Source organism: Oncorhynchus kisutch, linkage group LG8, assembly GCF_002021735.2.
Source record: "Oncorhynchus kisutch isolate 150728-3 linkage group LG8, Okis_V2, whole genome shotgun sequence".
NCBI lineage: Eukaryota > Metazoa > Chordata > Actinopteri > Salmoniformes > Salmonidae > Oncorhynchus > Oncorhynchus kisutch.
Genome location: NC_034181.2, coordinates 20,935,270 through 20,961,338, shown reverse-complemented (window position 1 = coordinate 20,961,338; position 26,069 = coordinate 20,935,270). Strand labels below are relative to the sequence as shown.

The 26,069-nt window shown below is 42.0% G+C and overlaps 2 protein-coding genes across 3 annotated transcripts in view; both read left to right on the top strand.

Annotated features, from left to right (window-relative positions):
- Window positions 1-11,385, top strand: part of LOC109895141 (phosphatidate cytidylyltransferase 2-like) — a 28,909-nt gene extending 17,524 nt beyond the window's left edge. The window contains exons 11-13 of the mRNA XM_020488800.2: window positions 5,259-5,378; window positions 5,562-5,665; window positions 6,059-11,385. Coding sequence (XP_020344389.1) covers window positions 5,259-5,378; window positions 5,562-5,665; window positions 6,059-6,182 — 348 coding nt within the window. The 3' untranslated portion in view covers window positions 6,183-11,385. The remainder of the gene's footprint in view (window positions 1-5,258; window positions 5,379-5,561; window positions 5,666-6,058) is intronic.
- Window positions 11,386-11,654: 269 nt separating this feature from the next.
- Window positions 11,655-22,665, top strand: LOC109896085 (rho GTPase-activating protein 25-like). 2 transcript variants are annotated; one of them, XM_020490313.2, is made up of 11 exons: window positions 11,655-12,105; window positions 16,670-16,872; window positions 17,087-17,174; window positions 17,361-17,474; window positions 17,930-18,137; window positions 18,716-18,848; window positions 19,286-19,359; window positions 19,583-19,704; window positions 20,036-20,193; window positions 20,452-21,026; window positions 21,288-22,665. In XM_020490313.2, exons 1-11 carry the CDS (start codon window positions 12,042-12,044, stop codon window positions 21,487-21,489), a joined length of 1,941 nt encoding a protein of 646 aa, XP_020345902.1. In that variant the 5' UTR covers window positions 11,655-12,041; the 3' UTR covers window positions 21,490-22,665. The 2 variants fall into 2 exon arrangements, with proteins under 2 accessions (XP_020345902.1, XP_031685639.1); XM_031829779.1 differs by having other exon boundaries at window positions 11,685-12,105; window positions 20,452-21,040.
- Window positions 22,666-26,069: the final 3,404 nt, after the last annotated feature.

Below are 26,069 nucleotides of genomic sequence, written 5' to 3'. Positions count from 1 at the left end.
GTCATTATTACAAATAAATGTTTTTTAAAAATCGGCCGATTAATCGGTATCTGTTTTTTTTGGTCCTCCAATAATCGGTATTGGTATCGGCGTTGAAAAATCATAATCGGTCGACCTCTAGCCCAGATGTCCAGCAACATCGTTGTGGAAAGTTTTCAGCACGAACTCACAATGCTTATCTGGCACAACAACCTGACTAATAGCCTTCCCCGCAAAACAACTACCATGAGACACCGACTTTCTCATCAGGACATCATCCTGGAGAAAATAGCCATGGTCAACATCTCCCAACTGTTCCACGGGCACAATTTGGTCATGCAAGTCTTCTGATGTGGGGTCAGCCCATTGCTCCTTAAATAGATCGAAGCGGGGCACAGATAACGGGATAACTGTGAAAGTAGTGACAGATTTCTTTGGGCCATCATCGTTAGCTGGCGCAGTGAACAGGTCGTCACGGCTCATGGAATGCGTCACCGTACACGCAGAGAACACCTCTGGGGAAACTCTGCGCGCTCTCGTCGGGTATCCCTACAAATGACGGCTTAGCGTAAACCGCTAGAGATGGACACGACAGCCAATACACGCTCACCAGCCAAGTTATTCCCAAGGATAACTTAGATATCCTCAATAGGAAACAAAGGACGCACCCCTAAAACAACCTCACCTTTCACCAGTTCAGAATCCAACATCAGTTTATGCAATGGAACTGAGAGTATTCAAACCTATTCCCCTAATTAAAACACTATTCCCCAAAATCAGTCTCAGCAGAGAAGGGTAACACCAACTCTAACACAAATGACTCAGGATCTTCACTGGCACTAGGTTGTTACTTCCTAACATTGACACAAAACCCTCCTTAATGAAAGGTAAATAATCTGGGTCAATATGGACTTTCACATGCCCCTGGGCATGAGACAGAGGGACAGCAGTGAACTGATATGGGACAGGCGCTGCTAACGCCGTAGGCTTTAGGTTTAATGTAAGTGTGAGTACTGAATTTACCCTTAGCCCTGAGAACAGGACATTTAGTTTTTCCAATGACCTGAACTCTGACACTCTTGACCGAAGTCCGCTTTACCACGGGAGACAGGCTCAACCCTAGTTGAATGAAACTCTGCCCGGCGAGGCCCAAATCTCTCCGAACGCCCCCACTCACTCTGAATACGGGGCTCTGCAAAGACACTTTCGTGAGTCAAAACATACTTGTCTGCCAAAACCGCAGCTTCAGAGACAGTCTTACTGTGGACAATCTTATGCACATGACAGCATTTTACCTGAGTGACTCTCTCCTCCACTTTAAGCCATCTAAGGCTTTCAAAGTGGGAAGAGTCAAGATGCGTAAGAGGTGGAAGTTTAAGAATAATCCTGACTAATTTGTTCTGAGATGTCTGCAATTTTATTTTTTTTATATCTTGGGGGCATCCAGATATTTGGAGGTTCTAGCCAGGAACCTAATTCTATGGTTAACTTTGTCAATAACATTGTGTGCCATGCTCTCCCCTGTCAGATGGTTATCTAGCACACATTCAAGATACTTAACAGAGTATTTTGCTGCGACTACTATGTCACCTACTACCACCTTAAAATCTGGGGATTTCCTCAGTTTCACTTTGGACCCAAGCAATATGGACTCTATTTTCTAAGGTGAAGGGACAGCTTATTGTCATATAGCCATTTACTGACATTCAGAAGTTCAGCACTGAGGGCTTTCTCAACCATATGTTTGTCTTTATTGGAAACCAACAGTGCAGAATCATCTGCATATAGGAAAAGGTCACATGTACAGGCAGATTTCAGATCATTTATATACAATAGAAATAAAAGTGGACCCAGCACACTTCCTTGGGGTACCACGCAGTTTTGACCCATTTTACTGTTAAATTGTAAAGCCCATGGCTCTTAGTTTGATTAACAGAATCTCATGATCCACTGTATCGAACGCCTTTTGGAGATCTAACATAACCATACCGCAAAATGTTCCCCCGTCTACTTCATTCCTTATGTGGTCAGTCAGATCTAGTAGGCAAGTGTCAGTGGAATGGGATTTCCTGAATCCAGATTGGAGCTCATAGAATAGGTTATGCAAGGAAATATAACTGTCAATCTGATTGAACATAATCTTTTCCATGACCTTCGATAAAGCACACGGGATTGAGACAGGCCGATAGTTTCCATGATCTAACTTATTCCCTTTTTTGTATAAAGGAATGACCCTTGCAAGTTTTAGTTCACTGGAAAAATACCCTAGTTCAATAGATAGATTCACAATGTGACTTACACAGGGGCATCCTTTAGAAATCTGTCAGGAATGTTGTCACGGCTAGTTGCTTTGGAATGGTCAAGTTCTTTCTGCCTCTCTAGCACAGTTGACTCGGACACCTTTTCAAATGAAAAATCATCTACTTGAATCCCCTGCTGTGAGTAAAACTGCTGTACATGACTCTCCCCATAGCAACCTGATTTGACTAGGTAACTTGCTAACTGATGTATTAGCTATAGTTGTAAAATAGCTATTCAGACTGTCTGCAACCATGGTCTTGTCTGATGTAACCTTTCCTCCAATGTCCAAGCTAAGATTGAGAGCGTTGGTCTTTCATCTGTTACTATAACCTAACAGCTTCAGACACTTCCATAATTTACTAGGATTTTTCCTATTTTCAACTATTTTGTCATAAAATATTATTCCTTGGCCTTCTGTATCATCCTGTTGACTTAATTTCTTATAGTCTATAAATATATCTTCTGCCCTGGAATTTAGCTTAATTGCCTTTAAAATGTTATCATTTATCCATGGTTCAGTTCTTTCCTCAATTGTATCCTTTTTTTTTTTTTACTGGAGCCTGCTTATCTAGCATGTAAAAACAATGATTTAAAATGGCCCCAGGTATTTTCCACCTCATTGCATTTCAATACAGAAGACTAGTCCAATTTGCTCAAACAATTAACAAAAATATATGCACTATAATTATTCATAGCCCTAATTTTTATTAATTTATGCCAAACTGTTTTCTGAACCTTCCTACTACAGAAAATAATGGAATTATGATTTTCACACTGCAAAGATCAGACTGAGCCCCTACTGTTTGATATCCTTGATCTATCCAACACCAACACAAGGTCAATGATGGTTTGGGTAGAAGGACAGACCCTGGTTGGCTCATTAATCAGCTGATAAATAATAACATGCTCCAGTTTAACACGATCATGCTCTAGTTGTAACAGAAGCAGTTCATTCTGTTGTTCAAAATAAAGACTACTAGGGCTAACAAACGGAACGGCCATTGTAGCAAAACGGGGAGACGTCTGGGGAGGTGGCGAGTCCTCGGCAGAGGTTGCCCCAGTGGTAACTTCTAGTATACCACTCTCCATCAGATTGGCCTTCAATATCAACCTAACAGAATTTTTGGGACTTTCATTAATTTCAACCTGGTAATGATCAACAATCTTCAACAGCTGTTCTTTAGTACATAATTCTAACAGTTATTCTTACAAATAAAATTGATTTGATAATAAAGGTTATAGCTCCGGGTAGCAAATGACACTACCCTACCCAAATCTCCCACTGAGGTACACAGCAGATTGTATACACCTGAGACCGATGTCCCAACAGCGAGTAGAGCAAGAGTTTCCAGCCGAGGTAGGGGCCTGGAAACTGACCAATGTTACTTTCTTCAACGCAGCACACAACCGACTATCCACCACAGTGGCAAGTTTACCAAAACAAACAAAGGCAACCAAAACTGGGCCTAACAAACATTACAACTCAAAAAAGCTGTAACTGATGCAAACAAAGCACCTACCTACAGAGGTTATCAAACAATAATTCCACATTTTCTCCAAAACAATACTCATACCAGTTAGCCTAACGACACTAGTATCAGTCCTACTGGAATACTTTTACAGGCAACACATTGATGACATCACCAAACAACCAAAATCACTGATACGTATCTAAGGCACTATACAAAACACTTTTAAGAATATGCCGTGAATACCAACTAAAGCGCATTCCAATAAAGCATTAACCCATCATAATGAAACAAAATAATATCTACCAAAATCTCTAGGAACCAACCTTATGGTCCCGGACGAGCCCCCACTTGTCACGTACCGGCTTGAAGCCCGTAACTACATGGGAGACAACCTAGAGATCAAGGAATAACAAAAATATATTTATTAACGGTAGTAATCTATATACAATTAACAATGGTATATGTAGTCAGTGTGAGTGGTTGCGTGCGTAGATGTGATTAGGAGGGGTGTTGAAAGGTGCCAAAGCAAACAAACAAAACTGCCACAACCAAAATCCAACAGTGTGTCTGCATGGAGAGAGTTCTCCTTGAATGGGGGAAAGGTGAATTTATCCTGGGACACACCCGGGCTCGGTGTGTCAAAATGACATTTTTATTATGTTATTACATGGGTCGCATTAGCTTTCAGAAATCTGCATTTTCAAAATGCAGACAATCCCAAAAAATCTGTTTAAAAAAAAAATATATACATTTAAGTGGCTTTTCATATCAAAAGTCAAGTGTTTTGTTTTGTTTCCATAGTGATATGGGGTGTCACTCACACAAAAATATAAATACACAACATGCTAAAATGTCAGATTTTACTGAGTTACGGTTGATATAAGGAAATCAGTCAATTGAAATATATTAATTAGGCCCAATTGATGGATTTCACATGACTGGGCAGGGGTGCACCCACTGGGGAGCCAGGCCCAGCCAATCAACAGGAGTTTTCCCCCACAAAATGGCTTTATTACAGACGGAAATACTCCTCAGCACGATCGGGTTCAAGTCCGGGCTCTGGCTCAAGGACATTCTGAGATATGTCCCGAAGTCACTCCTGAGTTGTCTTGGCTGTGTGCTTAGGGTCGTTGTCCTGTTGGAAGATGAACCTTCGCCCCAGTCTGAGGTCCTGAGCACTTTTCATCAAGGATCACTCTGTACTTTGCTCCGTTCATCTTTCCCTGTTTCTGATCTCTGGCTGGCTGGTCTCTGTTTGTGATCTCTGGCTGGCTGGCTGGTTTCTGATCTCTGGCTGGCTGGTCTCTGTTTCTGACCGCTGGCTGGCTGGTCTCTGTTTCTGACCTGGCTGGTCTATGTCTGGAAGTCTGCTTTGATATCCTAAATCCTTTTGTCATTGTTTCTCCTCTTTGTTAAGAAACTGTTTGACCGTATGTGAGACTGTAGTCATCCTCTCTTTCTCCCTCTTCCCCTTCTCTCTCTCCCTCTTGTCCTCTCTCTCTCCAGCCCACAGTGCGCCTCTACCCATTCCAGATTCACAGCATCTCCCTGTCTGCCTTTGCCTCCCTCATGGGACCCTTCGGAGGCTTCTTTGCCAGCGGCTTCAAGAGGGCCTTTAAGATCAAGGTGGGTATGAGGAGAAGAGACTCCTGTTATCACTGGACCTGGTGGACTCACTAGAATTGAGTGGCCTCTCAGTTGGCAGTGCTCCTGATCAATGTTCACTCAAAGCTGCTCGGCAGTCCCGTGGAACAGAAATATCAGCCCACGGAGAGAAACACAAGATTTCTATTTTTGTTATTGTTCCAGGACTTTGCCAACACCATCCCCGGTCACGGTGGCATCATGGACCGCTTCGACTGCCAGTACCTCATGGCCACGTTCGTTAATGTCTACATCGCCAGCTTCATCAGGTAACGTTCTATAACACCCCGTTGTTTATAAAGAGAGTAGCCAGTGGTGCATAGAGAGAGAGGAGCCACAGTCTTAACTGCTTTTGGCTGACAGTGTGTTGATTGATGAAAATAATGCATTACTAAAGAGGAAGTGATTCTTGAAGGCTTTTACAGTATGTGATTCATTTTTTTCTTTTTTGAATGTTATTCTAGTCATTTAGCAGACAATCTTATCCAGAGCGACTCAGTTAGTAATCTTCTCTGTCCCATGGGCTCAAACGGCAGCAATGTTCTACCTATTGCATAAAGACATGAGGTACAGCCTCAAGCAAATTGACTAATGGCGTATTTGTGCTGTCAAAATGTCACACTGTATGTATATCTGTAATCCATTGTGTAATCTCTCTCCAGGGGCCCTAACCCTGCCAAGGTGGTCCAGCAGCTTTTAGCCCTGCGCTTGGACCAGCAGCTCAACATCTTCAACTCCTTAAAGAGCCACTTGATAGAGAGGGGTCTGCTGGAGGATGTAGCCTAGGGCCCTCACGGCCAGCCCCAGGTCACCCTACTGGGCACACAGAGAGGAGGGCAGCGCCTGGCACCAGAAAGCCCTGGAGGTGTGGGAGAAGAAGTGTGGTGCTCGTATGAGCAAGAACACATCTGAGAAAGTAACTCAATTCTTTGGGTTATTCAATTTTCTGTGTGACAGAGGGAGGGAGTGTATATAGTATGAAAGAAAGTGTGTCCTAAACTGTTTTCCTTTGTCAGTGTTTCAGGTTGTATTTGTGAGTAAATTTATGTCAGCTATAGTATCTACAACACAGTGATGCCACTTGATCTGTGTACCACAATGAGGTCAGGTATACATGTGTGTGAATATTTTATGGTACATATATTTTATTTGTGTTTTAATGCACTGCTCAAAATAGTCACACTGTATCGTCCTCTTCATCTGCCACAATTTTATTTGCTTCTTTCATCGTAATAATTGTTTGTATTTATAATTTTTTTATTTTACCTTTTATTTAACTAGGCAAGTCAGTTAAGAACAAATTCTTATTTTCAATGACTGCCTAGGAACAGTGGGTTAACTGCCTTGTTCAGTGGCAGAATGACAGATTTTTACCTTGTCAGCTCGGGGATTCGATCTTGCAACCTTTTGGTTACTAGTCCAATGCTCTAAACACTAGACTACCCTGCCGCCCCACCTATTATATAATATGTGTGGTTGAGTTTTTACATTGAAATCTTCCATTGTATCCCTGTTTTGTATAGTCAATGTGAATTTTACCCGGTAGAAGTTCACTCTGCTTTTGGCACGTCATGCTGCATATCGGTGTGTTTCTGTCTCTGTTACCATGGTGTGCGTCCCAAATGGTACACTATTTCCTACATAGGGCTCTGGTCAGAAGTAGTGCACTATGTGCCCAGGCATCATCAACAAGATTCAGGCGTGGCTGTTCAGGGGACCGGAAGATAATTACAAATCATTTGTAGACTGCAAGAAGCCCAAGCAGATATAATATTTGACTAAAACATAATAATTTAAAACCTTGCTTACATTTGTATAAGATCACATATTTCCAAAATTAAAATCACTGATTTGCTGGTGTTTTTAGTCTTATTCCCCCCCTCTCCCCAAAAAATGTCCCCCATGGGACAAATTCGGCTAGCGAGCCGCCAGTTGGGGAACCCTGATGTAGGGAACAGGGTGCCATTGTAGACACTCATGCTTCACCTGTAGCTTCATTCACACCCAGCCACACCGTTCTAGGAAGTGGACTGTCTAAATTGGGAGCAAAACACCACTGGATTTGACAGGATTATTGACTATCATTATTGCTACAAAATGGAGGTTAAGGGTAAAACATTCCCTAGGAGCAATAGAATACATGTTTGAAAGTGTAAAATGACAAAAGGAATAGTATAGGAATGTATTTTACAATATATTTAATTGCCATGTAATATTCTACTACATAATGGTCTGCCTGAATGTTAAACTTAATTTAAAACGATTGTGATCTCCTATTGGTGTGGGAGTTGGACATCAGGGTTTCAGCTGTGGTTATTTATTTTCCTATCAAGTTCCGTTATCAGAGATGACGATGTGTGAAGGGTCCTTTCAGTTCACGCTGGATGACAGCCACCAGAGTTTTATATACAGGACCAGTCAAAAGTTTGGACACTTACTCATTCAAGGATTTTTCCTTCATTTTCCTATTTTCTAGATTGTAGAATAATAGTGAGGACATCAAAACGATGAAATAACACATATGGAAACATGTAGTAACCCAAAAAGTGTTAAGCAAATTCTTCAAAGTAGCCACCCTTTGCCTTGACAGCTTTGCACACTCTTGGCATTCTCTCAACCAGCTTCATGAGGAATGCTTTTCCAAGTCTTGAAGGAGTTCCCACATATGCTGAGCACTTGTTGGCTGCTTTTCCTTCACACTGTGGTCCAACTCATCCCAAAAAATGAAGAAAAACCCTGGAATGAGTAGGTGTGTCCAAACTTTTGACTGGTACACTGTTTATATATAGATCTCTATAAATGCTATACATTATATGCCCTCTTTATTTCTGGCTCTGACTGCCACTGTTGAGGTTCTCATAGGAATGTGAGATGGGACACAATCCATCCATGTTGTTTACATCAGCTATTGTAATGGATGAATAGATAGTTACAAATGGCCACCAGGCGTTATCTATTTTGTTCCCTGCCCTGCTGGTATAATATATGTTTGTAAACTGCTCCTAAGAGGCAGATTTGTTCAACTGTTAGAGTGTTGTATAGAAAACACCAGGATGGTGGGGTGAAGGGATCATGCTGTCTGTTCAGTGTCCAAAGCTATGGGACTGTAGTGAAGGATACGACTCAATATTAGGAAGGTGTTCCTAATGTTTAGTATACTCAGTGTAGTGTATTACTTGAGACTAGAGCACTATGTGCCCTGGTCAAAAGTAGTGCACTATAAAGGGAATAGAGTGCCATTTAGGATGCAACCAAGCTCACAGATAGTTGCCGTCGTTACACATCCCTGTGGGTTGCGAACAATCAGTAACGGGAGGCTGCTGAGGGGAGGACGGCTCATAATAAGCCAGTAGTAATACACAATACCAAAATCACTGACAATCTCACAGATTTTGTTGAGCTACTTTTAATGCTGTTGATGTTTTTCCTCTTGTTGCCATTGTGAGATCACCAAGTGACTTTCAATTTGTGGTCACATCCAACATAAATGGTTAAACTCTTGTCCTTGGTTGATCTCAGTTTTGTCATGTTCATTTACAGGGACCAATCTATAGACCAATCTGAGTGTAAGGATATGACATTGGGGAAACCAGGGCCTCAGTATAAGTGATCTAGGATCAGTTTAGCCTTTAAGAGCATAGTGGATATACATTATATGGACAGGGAGGAGCTGATCCTGGATCAGCACTCCTACTCTTAGATGCTTTATGAATGTGGCTCCAGAGGGTCATCTGTATATGACTTAGGGAAATTTGAGGGATTGATGTGTTTAATTAAAGAGATGGGCCTGTGGTAAACTGTGACTGACCCACATACAGATTATCTCAGCACTCTGCCTGATCACATAGGGCCCAAATCTGAAATATTTTACAAACTCACCTCTTTCACTCTGCCTAATCACATATAGTACGACCCAATACTGATTTACTTTACAATCGATCACCTCAATCATCCATTGATGCCATACGTCTACTGTAACTCCAGATTGGGATCAAATTGTATATGTAAAGAATCCACTGCCATTCATAGACGGATAAATGTTCAACGTGGTACATTATTGAAATTAGATTTTTGGAGTAGCCTATGTCTTACTTAATCAATCCAAATCAAATGTTATTGTTTGCATACACATATTTAGCAGATGTTTTTGCAGGTGTAGTTAAATGCTTGAAATCAAAGGTTCATGCAACTGGATCTTGAACAATAATTAGCTACACAGATTTTTATTTTGCTAGGCAAGTCAGTTAAGAACAAATTCTTATTTTCAATGACAGCCTAGGAACAGTGGGTTAACTGCCTTGTCCAGGGGCAGAACGACATATTTTTAACTTGTCAGCTCAGGGATTTGATCTTGCAACCTTTTGGTTACAAGTCCAACGCTCTAACCACTAGGCTACCTGCCACCCCAATAATGAAAAGATACCTCAGTTTCTGCCAATAACATTTTTAATGTAGGATTAAGTATCATCGCTAACACATTTATTCTGTGATTCTATTCTGTAACAGAAAAAGACAAAGCAATATGTAGGATATGAAATGTCCATGCAGGGTCTAATACTTACAGTGAGGAGAGTTCATATGAAATCTGTTCACTAAAAAGCCATAGCGGTATGTTTGGGATTGGGTGATCTGCACCTCCACTATCATCATCTCTGTGCTTCACATCCTCACCATCCATGTCATGTAGCTCCACTAAGATGGGGTTTTGTCAAGATAGAATACAGCTTTTGTCAAAATTGACCTCGTAGCAGGTTAGAAGAATTTACCCAGCAGATTAGGATAAATCATTTAGCAGGTTAAGGTTAGGAAAAGTGTAGGGTTACGATTAGCAACAACAACAACAAAACAATTTGGGACAAAAGCTGTATCTTGTCTAGACATGACCCTAATATGGAAGGCCACATAAGAGTGAAACCTCTATACAGTCCAAAAACCATGCAGCTCTACTCTTTGAAATGCCTACTTCCATAAGCACATTTTTCCTAGATTTTGTTTTGTGATAATTATTTGAGATCCTGTCAGTCTTTAACTTACCTTGCTTATTTGTATTACTATGTTGACTTGTATACTATACTGGTATTAAACTTACCTTTGATTTTCAATATTATATTATTATATCATACTAATCTTGCTGTTTTGGAAATTATATTATCTATATATCCTTCAGTTTTTACATTACATAACTCACAGATTTACTTAGCTAAAGTTCAGAGAAATATTCAGGCAATATAGGACATATTTAATGTGTTTGTCACTATTTTATCTCTTATTGCTGTGGTATCAGGTGCATTAGCTAGTTTTGAATTTCCAGATATTGGCTGATGTCGTCTATGGAAACTATCTGTGGTAACTTTGTGCTGCATTCAAGAGAGGGAACCTATTGTAATGTATCATGCTGTGTAGATGATAGAGGCTTTGATAGAAGTTGTCAGAAGCCAACAAGTGGAATATTGGAAACCAACCAGTGAGAATGGTGGTACATTTTCCTTGGATTTCATTGGCGGTAATAACAGTATTGTGCCAGTTCCATGTCAGTATTATGGATAGCTGCCACTTGAGTGTGCTAAAGTTTAAAATAGCTCATTTTTTGTGTTATCTTCCTTGGTCTATTAAATTGAGCCTCTGCCAGTATTGCACTTACATGTAAATGCAGCAAGATTATTCCTTCTGCATCACTGCTGTTCGACAACATTCCATCTCCTAAGGTTAACTTGAAACATCTTATGGGGGAAATGGGGATCATTATTCCTCAGCAATTTGCTCTTACAGAAATGAGAATTTCCCTCACCAATAGGTTAATCATAATATTGAGCAGACATATTTTCTGCAGAGTAGGCTACCCCTGTGAAATGTCCTATTACACAGTTCTATTTAAATATGTTAGGAATCTTATCAAGTTATCCAGGACATTATGGAATGTATGGAGATCTGCTATGTTTGGCTGTTCAAGCATACGCTTCTCCTCTGGGTCTACTCTGGTTGGTTTGCTTTTGCTCTGATATATATTGATATTTTAGGATTTCTGTTTATTATCGTATATTGTGCAATGATTTGTGTTAAATTGTATTTGTTTTAGGATTTTTTTTTGATAATGTCAGAAAAATGTGCTTGGTCTTTCAGTAAATATCTTGTTCATATGTTAGATGACAATAAAAGGAAAAAGGTAAATGTGTGTCTTTGAACTCATTGGCTGTATGTTGCCTGTAAGCATCATTGCCACAGTTTGAAGAGACTGCAACCATGAAACGAACCCACTTCCCCTGAGAGAGAACGCAAGGAGACCAATGGTTTAGTGACACTTTTGAATTTTAGATCATTTGAAACCTTCCATCATGGAGCACCTAATGCTATTACCTACATGGAGATAGGAGAACATACAGTGGACCATTCCAATAGCAGAACATGTATCTACAGAGAAGTAGAAAGGGACAAGAAACAATGTGTTTTAATGTTTTGAAAAAAAAAAAGAGATTAATATCTATACAGGAAGTAGGAAGTCAGATACAGAACAGTTTTAGTGTGACTGGCAGACAGGAGATTTACAACAAAACCCTTAATGGATGTGTGTGTGCTGTGTGTATGTGAGTACGTGTGAGCATTTGTGTTGTGAAGTGAGACACTGACCTTTCCTATGAAGGAGGGAGAATGTCTCTCAAGCTACCTCGGAACTGGGACTTCAGCACCCTCAAAGCTGAAACCGCCAAAATAGGTAAGTTACTGGTTGTTAAACTGAACATAAAGCTATTCTTAGGTGTCATTGCATTTGTGTAAGTAGGTTTGTTCTATGATCAGTTGCATTGTACACTAGTGTACAAATGTGTGTGTAACACAGGCCTCTAGGTAAAGAGACTGGACCTGTGGGTGTAACATGAGGTTGACTGTGGCAATGTTATTCTCAGACTTGGTTATAATTAGTGTGTTTAGCAGTGTTTGTGGTCCACGGCCTTGGCTTCCAGCAGGATCGTACACCTGATTACAGGTGGGGCGGTGCACCTATAACAGTGCATGAGACCATGTGAATACAGAAGTACAGTACATAACCATGCAAATTAATTCATGCTATAACTATCCGTGGAATATTGCAGTTGTCATCAACATGAGTCAGTGAAAATACTTGGATACTTGTATTTACAGTTTTAGTAGGCTATCCTGGGTGCACCTCAGCATCATATAATAAGCATAATGTAATAAATTGGCAATCATTTATTGAGTAAATTATGATATTATGAAGTGGGTTAAAACAGTATCCTATAAAAAAAAATACAGTAACTAAATTCACTGTCTTTTTTTAATGCATATCAAGTGTCATGCTTCAGTAATAACTGACTACACACCATACCACATTCCTGAATCCTTATTTTATATTAATAAGGGACTATAACTGGACAGTTAATTAAACCAGTGGACTAATGTTGGAGGGGCCATACTCATCTTTTTCTCATTTGAATTCCGACACACTTAGATACTACAGATAATCCCAACATGTTGTCATATCTATAGAACATATGTCAAATGGAGACATGAAGGCAACTTTGTATTAAAATGCTTCTTGTACTATTTGTAGAAGAAAATGTGTAACATTTCCATATGTGAGGGACTGTAAAGGCAGATGAATGAAAGTAGTCTAAAAAACTGATTTGGGCTTTGGGCCGATAGATGTGGTAAAGGAGTCAATGGAACGTAGACAATGACCAGTTGGCACTCATTCAACAAATCGGATTTAACAAAATAGATATTCGTCAAATCTGTCATGATTTATGCATCGTAACAGGCCCACAATGTGGTTACTTAAGTCTGATTTGGATATATTTGGCTGTTTTCACTTTATAACATGTAGAACTTGTCCCTTTTCAGGTTTAGAAGCAGTGACTGCCTAATGCTAACCCCTGTTCGTATAAGCTGGTTAGCATAGCTAGCATACAGAAATCGGTGGTGGTCAATGCAATTGATTGGTAACGATGACATAAACATGTGCTGGTGTTGACATCCATATAAGCATTATACACCGATTTTTACCTCAACATAGTGTGAAATACACATATAAACAGCCTAAATGTTGGCCAATTTGGCTGGGAGGCAATGAGGAGACTGGATATATTCTCCACGGACCTTTCCCCCATGCGTTTCCTTGGCAAATCCATTGTTTTGGTCGAGTTCGATTGACCTGTTTACCACATCTATGGGTTAAGAGTGAGTGAGTGAGTGAGTAATTTATTCTACCGATTTATGACATTATTCTGGTGAGCAAGTGTTTATTCAGGCTTATAGGGAAACATACTGTATGACAGAAGAGAAGCTGCATGTATCTAATTATAGGCAAGTTGACTAACAAATAGCCTAACAAAATGTTGGAAATTATAAGCAGAAACACATCTAAATCAGGCAACAACAAAGAATCTGGACCCCCTGTCCAAAAATGTTTCTGCCGTCTCTGACTGTGACCTAGAGAACAGTTTCTATATTAACGGGTTAGGATCAGGTGTGGGCCTCAGAATTTCACTTTATCACATATAGTGGGGCGTTTGCAGATGGGTTATCAGCAATTGCGGGCGGGTGTGGGTGAACAAGCAGCTGACCTGCACACTACTAGTGTGTGTGTGTGTGTGTGTATGTGTGTGCGTGTGCATGTGTGCGTGTGCGTGTGTGAGAGAGAAAGAGAGAGACCATGTGAGAAGGCCTGTTGTACTTCTCTACATCACTACTGTATTTTTCCTTATACCAGTACACTATGAAAGTATGAAAGTCAATGGCATTCCATAGCTAGGCATACGAAATATATACACATAATTGAAATGTACAGTTACACAGCTGACTGGGGCAAGTGTGTTCTGTCATTTGAACTGCTAAAGTTGTTACCCTATTCAGTGCGTTACTTTTGACCAGGGCCCATAGGGCTCTGGTGAAAAGTAGTGCCCCATAGGGAATAGGGTGTCATTTGGGATGCATCCTTGGTATCTAGGGTTTTAATTTTTTAATTTGACCTTTATTTAACTAGGGTTCAACATTCACTTTTTCTTCAGAACGTCATTGAGATCATTTGGAACTTCATAATCCTGTGAGTGCTGCACAGTTCAATCAAGTCTCACTCATTTAACATTATTCAACTTGACGTAAAACAGCTGGGCTTGATGGAGAATTTGAACATTTATTTCTGGTTCAATGGGTCTATTGGGTCTAGGAGGTCCTCTGTCTAGTTGACAAGTTCCTCAAAGATCTGTGTCCATCTTTCCAGAGGGTGTTGTGTCTCATACATCCCTGTGTGAGAGCCAAGGTTCATTCAGAGCCTTTTGACCAAAGGATCTGACTTCTAGGTAGGGGCCTTCGAAGTGTTTCTCCAATCCAGTGATGATGCAGTAGCTATCGATTGCAATCAGTCTAATCTCTCCGGCAACCTATGGTGCCACCGTCTGTGTCACTCCGTCCGTCGCTTTCTCTCTCCATCCTGTGCCACGTAGCCTACTTTGGCCAGAATCTCCCTGTTCGGCCTGACTTCATCGTTGTGAGAAAGAGTCTCTACGCAGCTGTTTGTTAAGCTGAATGTCTACACTTGTGCCCCCAAATGTTTTTGAACTCACCGTAGCTTGCAGGTGTGAAGTTGAGTCTTGGTGGTGCAGAGTTGACTTCGTAAAACTGGGTAGGTCTTTGAAACCAGTACTGGCCCAGGTTGATGTTTTGTTGGTTCTGAAGAGTAGACAATCCCAGCAGAACAGTTTCCTGGTTTACTCACACCCGGTCATCCATGCATAGCGCTCATAATTGTTAGCTTGAAAATGCCTTTCAAAGCTCTTTCCACAATGTACCAATCAGGGCAGTGCTGGTGTTGGCCACACCCTCTGCACAACATTTAACTTCTCATAGAAAGTTAGCCTTGATAAGGGCAATGCCAACATATTAGCCAAGACATCCTCCTCGATAACACCTGCTACAGCCACCCCATTGTCAAACAAAAGCATGGGAAAACTAGGCTACTGCTCACTATTGGCTCCCAGTCAATAGTGACATGTCTAGGCCTTCCAGAAGGCCTTTTTTATTTTAAACGACACCACCCTTTCCAAGTCTAAATGTGATTGGTTTATTCCATTGTCTAATACAATTGAATGGCAGAGTCCTTCTCTACAGCTTCTGAAAGCCTAGCCAGTGGGTGACTGAACTAGCTAGATTTTTCTCCCCAGAGGCCACCAAAGAAAATTCCTGATTGGATATTCTTTTCTCTTCAGTATTAACTCTTAGCTTTCCAACTAAAACGGAAGCAATGAAATCAGAAGAGCATACATCCCACTGAATGTGGATCTCCAGTTCATCTGCTGATCTTTCAGCAGTTTGCTGACATTTTCGTGGGATTTTAAATATAAAATAAGTTTGCACTCGGTTCGCAAAGCACTCTGGCAGGCAAACGTTATTGGTGTGACACGTAGCCTGCAACTTTACCTCCATTTCCATCCTTTCTTCATACGATTATTTTTCTCTCTCTCATGTTCTCCTCTGATATCAAACACAGACGACTAAGACACTCAGGATGTTTCTGAGCAATGGATGGCCTTTTAGTAAAGGGTCTAAAAACCCAAACATGGACAAATGACTCAACCTTGTTTCATATGGTATGTATTAATTTGTGGATGTTCATCACCCATTTCGTATGATGTGTTATGAATTTCAATTCATATTATTTTATATATAATATATGTTGCGAATTTGCAAAAGCTAGCAGGCTAACGTTAGCAACTTTTGGTTTGCCAGATGTTCAGGTTATACGCCTACCCATCCACCCTGATCAACCACCCTCCTTCAGTAACCATCTGTGCTATGTAACCATACCAAACATAACATATCATACTCATTTGAAAATGTACTATATTACGTCTAGTCTATGAGACCAGGCTGAGTTGAGACCATACTGTATTATTGTTCCTGATTTGCTCTTTCCTCTAGTGCACTTTACTGTTGAAGGCCCAGTGTATTTGTTGTTTGCTACTTTCCATCCACTGAACAATCACAGCTATAATTTACAATAGCAGGTCAGATTGAGGCAGCTGTATCCTGCCAGGCCACCACACACAAGGAGGACAAAAATACACTTGTCAAGTTTCAGCCTGCAGCCCTGCACACAGCCACACACACTGACTTCTATCTACTGCAAATGTCAGATTGATGCATATTCAAATCAATAAAAGAGGAAGACCTGACTTGACGGATGTTGAGAGCCTTGTTGACATCCTGCCTGTGTTTAGTAAAGAGTCTCTTAAGACTGTGTGTTTGTTCCCACTCTGCTGCAGCGCGGTCTAAGAGTGTGATGCCTGGAGAGGGCAGACCTGGGTCAGGCTCGCCCGGCTCCACCACCACCTCCATGGAGAGGCCACTGAAGGCCGGCTGGCTGAGGAAACAGAGGTCCATCGTGAAGAACTGGCAGCAGCGTTACTTTGTCCTGAGAGGGAGCACACTGACCTACCATAAAGACGAAAAGGAGGGGAGTGTCCAGGTGAGAGAGGGAGAACTAGCTATCCAATGGCGTTTCCTGAACAGGTCATATCGTTAGGAAAAACTCAGGGACCTTTAAGCATCCAAACAACACTACTGCTGTCAATATTCAGTTAGCATGTTTCCATCTTTATTGAAGTCATTTCCTGTGTTTCCTGTAGCATATATGTGTTATTTACTAAGATGTCAGTGCCTGTCTGCCCCTCTGTCCCTAGGGAGTGATCCAACTGAGGTTCAGCAAAGTAAATGAGCTCCCACTGAACCAAGACGACCCAGGGAAATTCCTGTTTGAGATCATGCCGCGTAAGTCTCTGTCTCTGTCTCTCTCTTTCCCTTTTCCCCTTGATCTCTCTATCTCTCTTTCACCCTCTCTCTGTCCCTCTGTCTCACCATCTCTCACTCTCTCTCTCTCTCTAAAGACCCATCTATGTATGATGTATCCCAGTGTGTTGGAGGGTCATACCCTCTCTGTATCTCTGTGAATTCCAGGCAGCAGTGGTGATCGGGAGCGGTGCCCCTACATTCTCATGGCCAACTCCCACAGTGAGATGGATGAGTGGGTCCGCACGCTGCGCAGGGTGGTTGGAGCACCCTCTAGTGGAGGTACAGATAGCTTGCTGAACATATTTAGAGACAGGAGATTTCCCTGACCAAGGTACTTGACCAGGAAAAACAACGTATAGCTAGGATATATTTTTCCTGGTTGGATCACATGGTCTAGTGTAACATCTGAACTTATTTCCTTGACTTTTGGTTCGAGAACTCTTTTTGGAGTTGTCTTCGGGCCCATGACATAAACCATACAAATGTTTCTAGCCACGGGTCAGTAGGCCTACATGTTCGCAAAGCATGAGGAGCCTGCCACCGCTACCCACCAGACCAGTGGGTCTCGAGCCTCGACCCACAACTTGAGAAACTGTGTTTTTGATTCTCCAGATTGAGATAATGCGAATAGGCAGTTAGATAGAGATGCTATCTTTATCAGCATCATAAAAGTTGATAGTATTTCAACCACAAAAAATGTGTGACTTACTCTAACTGCTCTCTTACCCCCTCAGCGATATTTGGCAAGAGCCTGGGTGATACTGTGACCTATGAGCAGCGGTTTGGCTCCCACATGGTGCCCGTCCTGGTGCAGAAGTGTGCTGAATTCATCAGAGAACATGGACTGAGTGAGGAGGGCATCTTTAGACTACCGGGACAAGACAACACCGTCAAACAGTTCAGGGACGCTTTCAACGCCGGAGAGAGACCTTCCTTCCCAAGGTGAGATGCCTCAGAGCTAGGGCCCCAACATACAAACAGATAACTATTACACCCTTTTTATACAAACTCAAATGAACCAATTATCATTGCAGATGGGGTACTGTCTCTAAAGGTTGCATAGAGACATGAGAGAGATGCAGTCAGCATGATAGTGCAGAGAAGCCTGATACACTTCTTCTGCTCTCGGTGCTCTGTGGCTTACACCACATCCTGTCCAACTTGACAGAGAAGAGGAGTGCAACGTTAGTCAACATCACAGTGAACAGTCTTATAAGAACCTTCTGCTCACGCTTAACTCTCTATTGACAAAATGAATGAAAACGGGGACAAACTGTTTTGTAGCTGGATTCAACACAAAATAGCAATACACTCAGCACGACTGTATGTGTGTGTGTGTGTGTGTGTGTGTGTGTGTGTGTGTGTGTGTGTGTGTGTGTGTGTGTGTGTGTGTGTGTGTGTGTGTGTGTGTGTGTGTGTGTGTGTGCGTGTGCGTGCATGTGTATGTGCAGTAGTGTGTGTGGCTGCACTTGTATAGCCTGTGTACAGGATGCACTGTTTGACTGATTTGTGCCCTGCAGTGACACAGATGTCCACACAGTAGCGTCGTTGTTGAAGTTGTACCTAAGGGATCTGCCTGAGCCAGTGGTTCCTTGGACACAGTACCAAGACTTCCTAGACTGCAGCCCCATGCTGGACCCCAACAGTGCTGCAGTAGGAACTCATATTTACTTAAATGAAGACCTTAGGCAAATATTGTCATAAATAAACCCTTTGCACTACAATTTGTGATTTAGGACCGTTTCTATCAACTTGTAAAGGAATAAATACAAACAAATTCTTTAGCCAATATTCTTACAAATCAACATTTTCTCTTGGCTACAATTAGTCATTTAGCTCTATTTCTGTCAACTGTGCCACAATTACTATATGGCTGCGTTTAGACAGCCCAATTCATATCTTTTTTCCAATAATTGTTATTTTGACCAATCACACCATATCTTTTCAGGTCACATCTTTTTCAGAGCTCATCTGATTGGTCAAAAGACCAATTTGTGAAAAATATATCAGAATTGGGCTGCCTGTTTAAACGCAGCCTATGTAGGCCAACTGAATCAATGTTTTGCCTTACTAACTCTCTCTTTGCTCAGGGTCGTGAAAGACTGGAGAAGCAGATCACCCTCCTTCCTAGACCCAACTATAACCTCCTCAGCTACATGTGCAGGTGAGCTTACAGTCACACAACCAAAGATCAGGGGGATCAGGGGGTAATTGATTAAATTACAATTCAAGGAACCTGTAGTTTGAAGCTCCTTGCAAAACATTTGAAAAGCAATTTGATAACTACACTGTAATATTTAATCTATAGCTTGCTCATACAGCATTTGTTGTTTGATTAGTACATATTTTTGGTGTGACTGACTTTGCTGCATAACCTCTCTTTGCAGGTTCTTATTTGAGGTGCAGCAAAACTCCAAGGTGAACAAGATGAGTGTTGAAAACCTGGCCACGGTCATTGGGATCAATCTGCTCAAGCCCCAGATCGAGGACCCCATCACTATGATGACGGGTGAGACCAGACTGTCAGGATCCTCTTAGTGTATACTGTAACAGGGTAGTGTTTTATTCTACTTGTATTTATCACATACTGCTGCTGCTTGATGCCATGACCAACTGACCTTACTGACCTACAATAAATACAAACCATGATGCACTGTTTGATTAAGGGCTTGTAAGTAAGCATTTCACGGTAAGGTTTACACCTGTTTTATTCGGCTCATGTGACAAATACAACTTGATTTGATTTTATATCAACAAATGGTTTCTTTATCCTCACTATATGTTTACCTTTCAGAAGTGTTTGTGTGTTAACAGACTGTATACTTGTCTGTCTTCTCCAGGGACTCCTCAGATCCAGAAGTTGATGACAGTGATGATCAGACAGCATGAGGCTCTGTTTCCTCCGTCTAAAGATGTGGCTCCTTCACCCCCCAGCAAGAAGAGTGAGAGCAAGAAGAACAGTGCTCCACGCAGCTTTGTGGGCTGGGAGTCTGCTGAGGTAACAACATAACATTTTCAAACATAGCCCATATGGACCTAATCGAAAGTAGTGCACTATAAAGGGAATAGGGCACAATTTAGGATGTAACCTTAAAGAGGCTCTCCTATTGTTTCATACTGTGAATGTGGTAATGTGAGTAATATATTATGATACATTATACCAGTAAGCATTGCATAGAGCTAAACAATATAAATATATTCTCTCATTCTAGTTTTGTGGTCTATACTATATTCCACATCCTCTATGTCCCTGCAGTGTGAGGGCTTTCAGTCAGAGTCTCCAGAGGAGGAGGAGGAAGACACAGACACCCTGGGGGCCGAGCCAGTTACCATCTCCATCCCCCAGCAGCCCCACTACCCTTTCTCATCCTCAGACTTGGACCCCTTGTCTGGAAGCCCCCGCAAACGCACCCAGACCCTGCCTACATTGAACTGCCCTGTCCCTGGGAGTGGGAGGGCCCGCAAGCTGGAGGCCATGAACCGCTGGAGCCGCATCCAGGAGAGCAGTGAGGAGAATGGAGAGAAGACTCTCTCAGAGGACATCTTTAAGATCCTGGACCTGCAGAAGACGTCTCTGTTCGGAGGTGCCCAAAAGGACTGGGAGGACAGAGGGATGGCCAGGAGAGGAAGTGACATCACAGTCACCTATGATGACATCACAGCCATCTCTTCCAAACCCAGCAATGACCCCCAGCAAAAGCCTCAGTCCACGACCCCTGAGAAGAAGACAGAGGCCAGTACAGCTGTGGTTCCATCTTCAGCCCTCCAACCAGACAGCAAGGCTGACCGACAGGAGGACAGCCAGGGAAACTCAGAGCACCTCAGTACTAGGTCTGTATAATGGGGTAAGAATACTGTCTGCATCCTAAATGGCACCCTATGCCTTACATGATGTACTGTAGGGAATTGGGTGCTATTTGAGACACAGACACTATCTTATTGGAAAGGACAAAATGTCAACACTAGTAAGATTATTACATAAATGCACGCACACACACACACATACACACACACACTCACACACATACACTGACCAATACATACTTTACTCTGCATTCATAAATAATATCTTTCCTCTCCCCTCTCATGCAGCCTTCAGCAGAGGAACAAAGAGCTGAGTGCCACAGTAGCAGAACTGCAGTCAGCCCTGGACGCAGAGAAGCGCTGTGTGTCTGCTCTGGAGATCCGGCTGAGGAACGCGGAACACAGACGAGACGAGGCCCAGAGACGTAACCAGGAGCTGGACCAAGAGATACAGCAGTTCCTCAGCAGAGAACCACAAGGGCCAACTTAGAACCATGAGGGCCAACTTAGAAGCACGAAGGGGCCAACCTAAAACCACAGGTCCAACCTAGATCCAATAGCTCCCCACCAGGGAACCATGAAGCCTACCTAGAACATAGAACTGCCTATAGCCTTAAGTTATCAAAGAGATCCCACAATAAAGTATATAGATTTTTAACATAGATATCTCTAAACTGTAACATAACATAGAGATCCCTCAATATAGAGATCTCCAACACAGAGAAGAAAGCCCATCACAGTGGACATCACAGCCTCATGCTGACTATAGGCCACCTGCTGTTCTACGACAGGTAGAGAGTCAGTGTCTTGGCCAGAGCTGTAACTCTGGCTGGGACCTGGAACATGTTGCTACAGATGCAGAATCTTAATTTGACAATATTCCTACAGTGGGAAAATAATCCTGCATTAACAGGAAATGTGAATTATTGTGTGGATTATAATTAATGGACATTTTTATAGGGGGTGATACATTTTTCGTTAGGGCAAGTCAAGTCTGACCTTTTCAAGTACACATTACAAACTTTAGAAGCCTTTTTAAACCTTGAATACACTATACGTTTGCATTTCCTGCTGTGCATGAACTGTCCTGCAAGAACAGGGTGATCAAATTAAGATCCTATATCTGTAGGTTGTAAGTTGGTTTGTTGAGAAAACCAGTGGGTAAACTCTTTAGTCAAGTGTAGCCATTGTGTTGACTACACTTCACATTTTATAAACACAAAATAAGGAATACTGTGACTGTATATGAATGGCCTTTGCTCGGTGTAGCTGATTATGTAGTATGGATGTGATGTGCAGTATCCTATACAGTGCTGATAGTTGTTGACCATGCCGGCTCCGTTACATATATATTCTCAGATGATTAGAGCATGTACATGAAATAGCAGGTTGCGCATAATGTCCAGGTTAAGAGAATGTCCAGGACAATTGGACTATAATGGTCTGTATAAGTATTTCGGCCAGGATTCAATTCCCAGCGCAGCGCGCTGGAAGCCAACTTTGCAGTTTTTAATGAAATGAATTTGACCTACATTCGCGGAGATCATATTCACGGTGAACGCTGTGCATGTCGGCTCAATTGTTAAGGTTTGAATCCTGTTAATATTTTGTTTGACCAGACATTAATAAAGGAGGAACAGAATAAGTCGACATTGCTGATCAATAATCTGCACCGTTTGTCATTATTATGACTTACAGGGTTGAACTATAACCTTTTAAGAGGGATTGGCAATAAGTGTTACTATAATAATCATGTTTCATAGAGTGAGTGCTAGAGAGAGAGATAGAAAGGATGAATGAGGGGCAAAGTGAATGTCGTCACTCACTCTGACGGGGTCAGAGGAAAGATAGTGTGTCAGTGTAGATAACGTGTGTAAGGCCAGGGGAGAAATGGCTGCTGGGAAGTGTGTGCATGTGTGTGTGTGCACATTTGTTTGTTCATTTGTGTGTGTGGGAGCACGTTTGTTCGTGCTTGTGTGTTTGTGAGAAAGGCCGTGATAGAGTGAAAGAGAGAGAGTGGGGCAGGGGTGTTATCAAGCATTCTTCAGCAATGACAGGAGAAGGAAGGGAGAAGGGACTGCATAAATGGGACTGCAGGGGAGATAAGCACCTCTGTCAACTGTCACCCTGGAGGATGAGTAACAGGGGAAGGAAGAGAGAAGGGACTGCATAAATGGGACTGCAGGGGAGATAAGCACCTCTGTCAACTGTCACCCTGGAGGATGAGTAACAGGGGAAGGAAGAGAGAAGGGACTGCATAAATGGGACTGCAGGGGAGATAAGCACCTCTGTCAACTGTCACCCTGGAGGATGAGTAACAGGAGAAGGAAGAGCCTGTTCCTTCCCATGTTCTCCTCTCCTCACTATCAAGAGTGTATCTTTGCAGGTCATAGTCAGAAGCTCAGGAATGAGGACCCCTGAATTGTGGTTGAACCAAGCAGTAGCATCCATACAGAGTTTGAAAGTGTAGTTAAATGATACGTCTAAATTTAGGATCTGCAGCTAATGGTGGCATAAATTCATCTCACAGTCTAGCCTTTAAGGCAAATCTGAGAAGACGAAGTGTTGTGATGAGGTATTGAGTGTTTGGAATCACAGCGTTTGGAATCAGTCATCGACGGAGAGAGAAGGTAAAAAGGGCTTTATAAATACATTTGATTAATTGATTGATTGAGAGGTAGAGACAGTGGGCACTCAGTGTAGATTACTCATCTGGTCACTGGTCAGTGGGGAAGTGTTCTAACTTGAGTCATCCAGGTTGCAGTTCTAGTTTGACCTTTGACTCCATGCTGTCTCCCCAATCACAGTGGAATGCTTGGAGACCAGTCTGCCCATGCAAAGCCCTCTCTCTCCTGCACTCCACTCTGGGCTGTGGAATCTGGACTAAAGCTAAACTCAGGACCTCAGAACCACTGAACTGAGGGACGTGTGAGGGAACAGCACAGGGCACATTGGAAGTAATTGTAAGTCCTGCCTGCTGTGCATTTAATAGGCAGTGAGGCCTCTTAATCAGACATCCAGACAGAGATAACCCATTTCCAAAACTGCTGTGACTTCTGCAACATGTTAGCCTACTAAAAGAGGAAGTGTACTTACATTAAGTGTTGCAAACATCCAAACTCAATTAGGTAATGAGTGGATTACGGGAAAGTTGTGTTTTGTTGTGTAGTCTACTCTGTTTCCACAACAGACGGGGAAACAACAACGCTATATATACATTTTCTGAAATATAGGTAAATTAGCTGTTATTGGTTAAAGGAATTATGAAATAGATCGGTGTGTTTTTTCACTATCTGATCATGGCATGGGGTTGTTCAATTACAGACGTATTTGTATAAAATCTATCACTTGATGGTTTCATTTCACATAGACAAATAATCATGTTTCTTTGCAAAATGCTATACACTCAGTGTACAAAACATTAGTAGCTGGCCCATGTTGACTCTACAAAGTGTTGAAAGCGTTCCACAGGGATGCTGGCCCATGTTGACTCTACAAAGTGTTGAAAGCGTTCCACAGGGATGCTGGCCCATGTTGACTCTACAAAGTGTTGAAAGCGTTCCACAGGGATGCTGGTCGATGTTGACTCTACAAAGTGTTGAAAGCGTTCCACAGGGATGCTGGCCCATGTTGACTCTACAAAGTGTTGAAAGCGTTCCACAGGGATGCTGGTCCATGTTGACTCTACAAAGTGTTGAAAGCGTTCCACAGGGATGCTGGCCCATGTTGACTCTACAAAGTGTTGAAAGCGTTCCACAGGGATGCTGGCCCATGTTGACTCTAAAAAGTGTTGAAAGCGTTCCACAGGGATGCTGGCCCATGTTGACTCCAATGCTTCCCACAGTGGTTTCAAGTTGGCTTGATGTCCTTTGGGTGGTGGACCATTCTTGATACACATGGGAAACTATTGAGCGTGAAAACCCCAGCAGCGTTGCAGTTCTTGACACACTTAAACAAGTGCAGCTGGCACGTACTACCATACCTCCTCAAAGGAACTTAAATCTTTTGTCTTGCCCATTCACCCGCTGAACGGCACACCTACACAATCCATGTCTCAATTTTCTCAAGGCTTAAAAATCCTTCTTTAACCTGTCTCCTCCCCTTCATCTACACTGAATGAAGTGGATTTAAAAGGTGACATCAATAAGGGATCATATCTTTCACCCAGATTCACCTGGTCAGACTACAGTGCCTTCGGGAAAGTATTCAGACCCCTTGAATTTTTCCACATTTTGTTACGTTACAGCCTTATTCTAAAATTGATTAAATAAATGTTTTCCTCACCAATCTACACATAATACCTCATAATGACAAAGCAAAAACAGAAATACCTTATCTACATAAGTATTCTTCCCTTTGCTATGAGACTCGAAATTGAGATCAGGTGCATCTTGTTTCCATTGTGACTTCCGTTTGGACACTCTACCATAAAGGCCTGATTGGTGGAGTGCTGCAGAGACGGTTGTCCTTCTGGAAGGTTCTCCCATCTCCACAGAGTAACTCTAGAGCTCTGACCAAGGCCCTTCTCCCCCGATTGCTCAGTTTGGCCGGGTGGCCAGCTCTCGGAAGAGTCTTGGTGGTTCCTAACTTCTTCCATTTAAGAATGATGGAGGCCATTGTGTTCTTGGGGACCTTCAATCCTGCAGCCCTTTTTTGGCACCCTTCCCCCGGTCTGTGTCTCGACATTATCCTGTCTCTGAGCGCTACAGACAATTCCTTCGTCTTCATGACTTGGTTTTTGCTCTGACATGCACTGTCCGCTGTGGGACCTTATATAGACAGGTGTGCCTTTTCAAATAATGTACAATTAATTTAATTTGCCACAAGTGGACTCAAATCAAGTTGTAGAAGAATTTCAAGGATGATCAATGGAAAACGGATGCACCTGAGCTCAATTTCGAGTCTCATAACAAAGGGTGTGAATACTTATGTAAATAAGGAATTTCTGTTTTTTATTTTCAAAAACCATTTTTTGCTTCGTCATCATGGGGTATTGTGTGTAGATTGATCAGGGGAAAAAACAATTGAATCAATTTTGGAATAAAGCTGTAACGTAGCAAAATGTGGAAA

Bases quoted from the DNA above. Each gene is read 5' to 3' on its own strand.
- LOC109896085 (XM_020490313.2), top strand. From the start codon at position 12,042: ATGTCTCTCAAGCTACCTCGGAACTGGGACTTCAGCACCCTCAAAGCT. The intron at 18,138-18,715 runs GTGAGATGCCTC...TGTGCCCTGCAG, and splicing joins GAGAGACCTTCCTTCCCAAG to TGACACAGATGTCCACACAG. The intron at 18,849-19,285 runs GTAGGAACTCAT...CTCTTTGCTCAG, and splicing joins TGGACCCCAACAGTGCTGCA to GGTCGTGAAAGACTGGAGAA.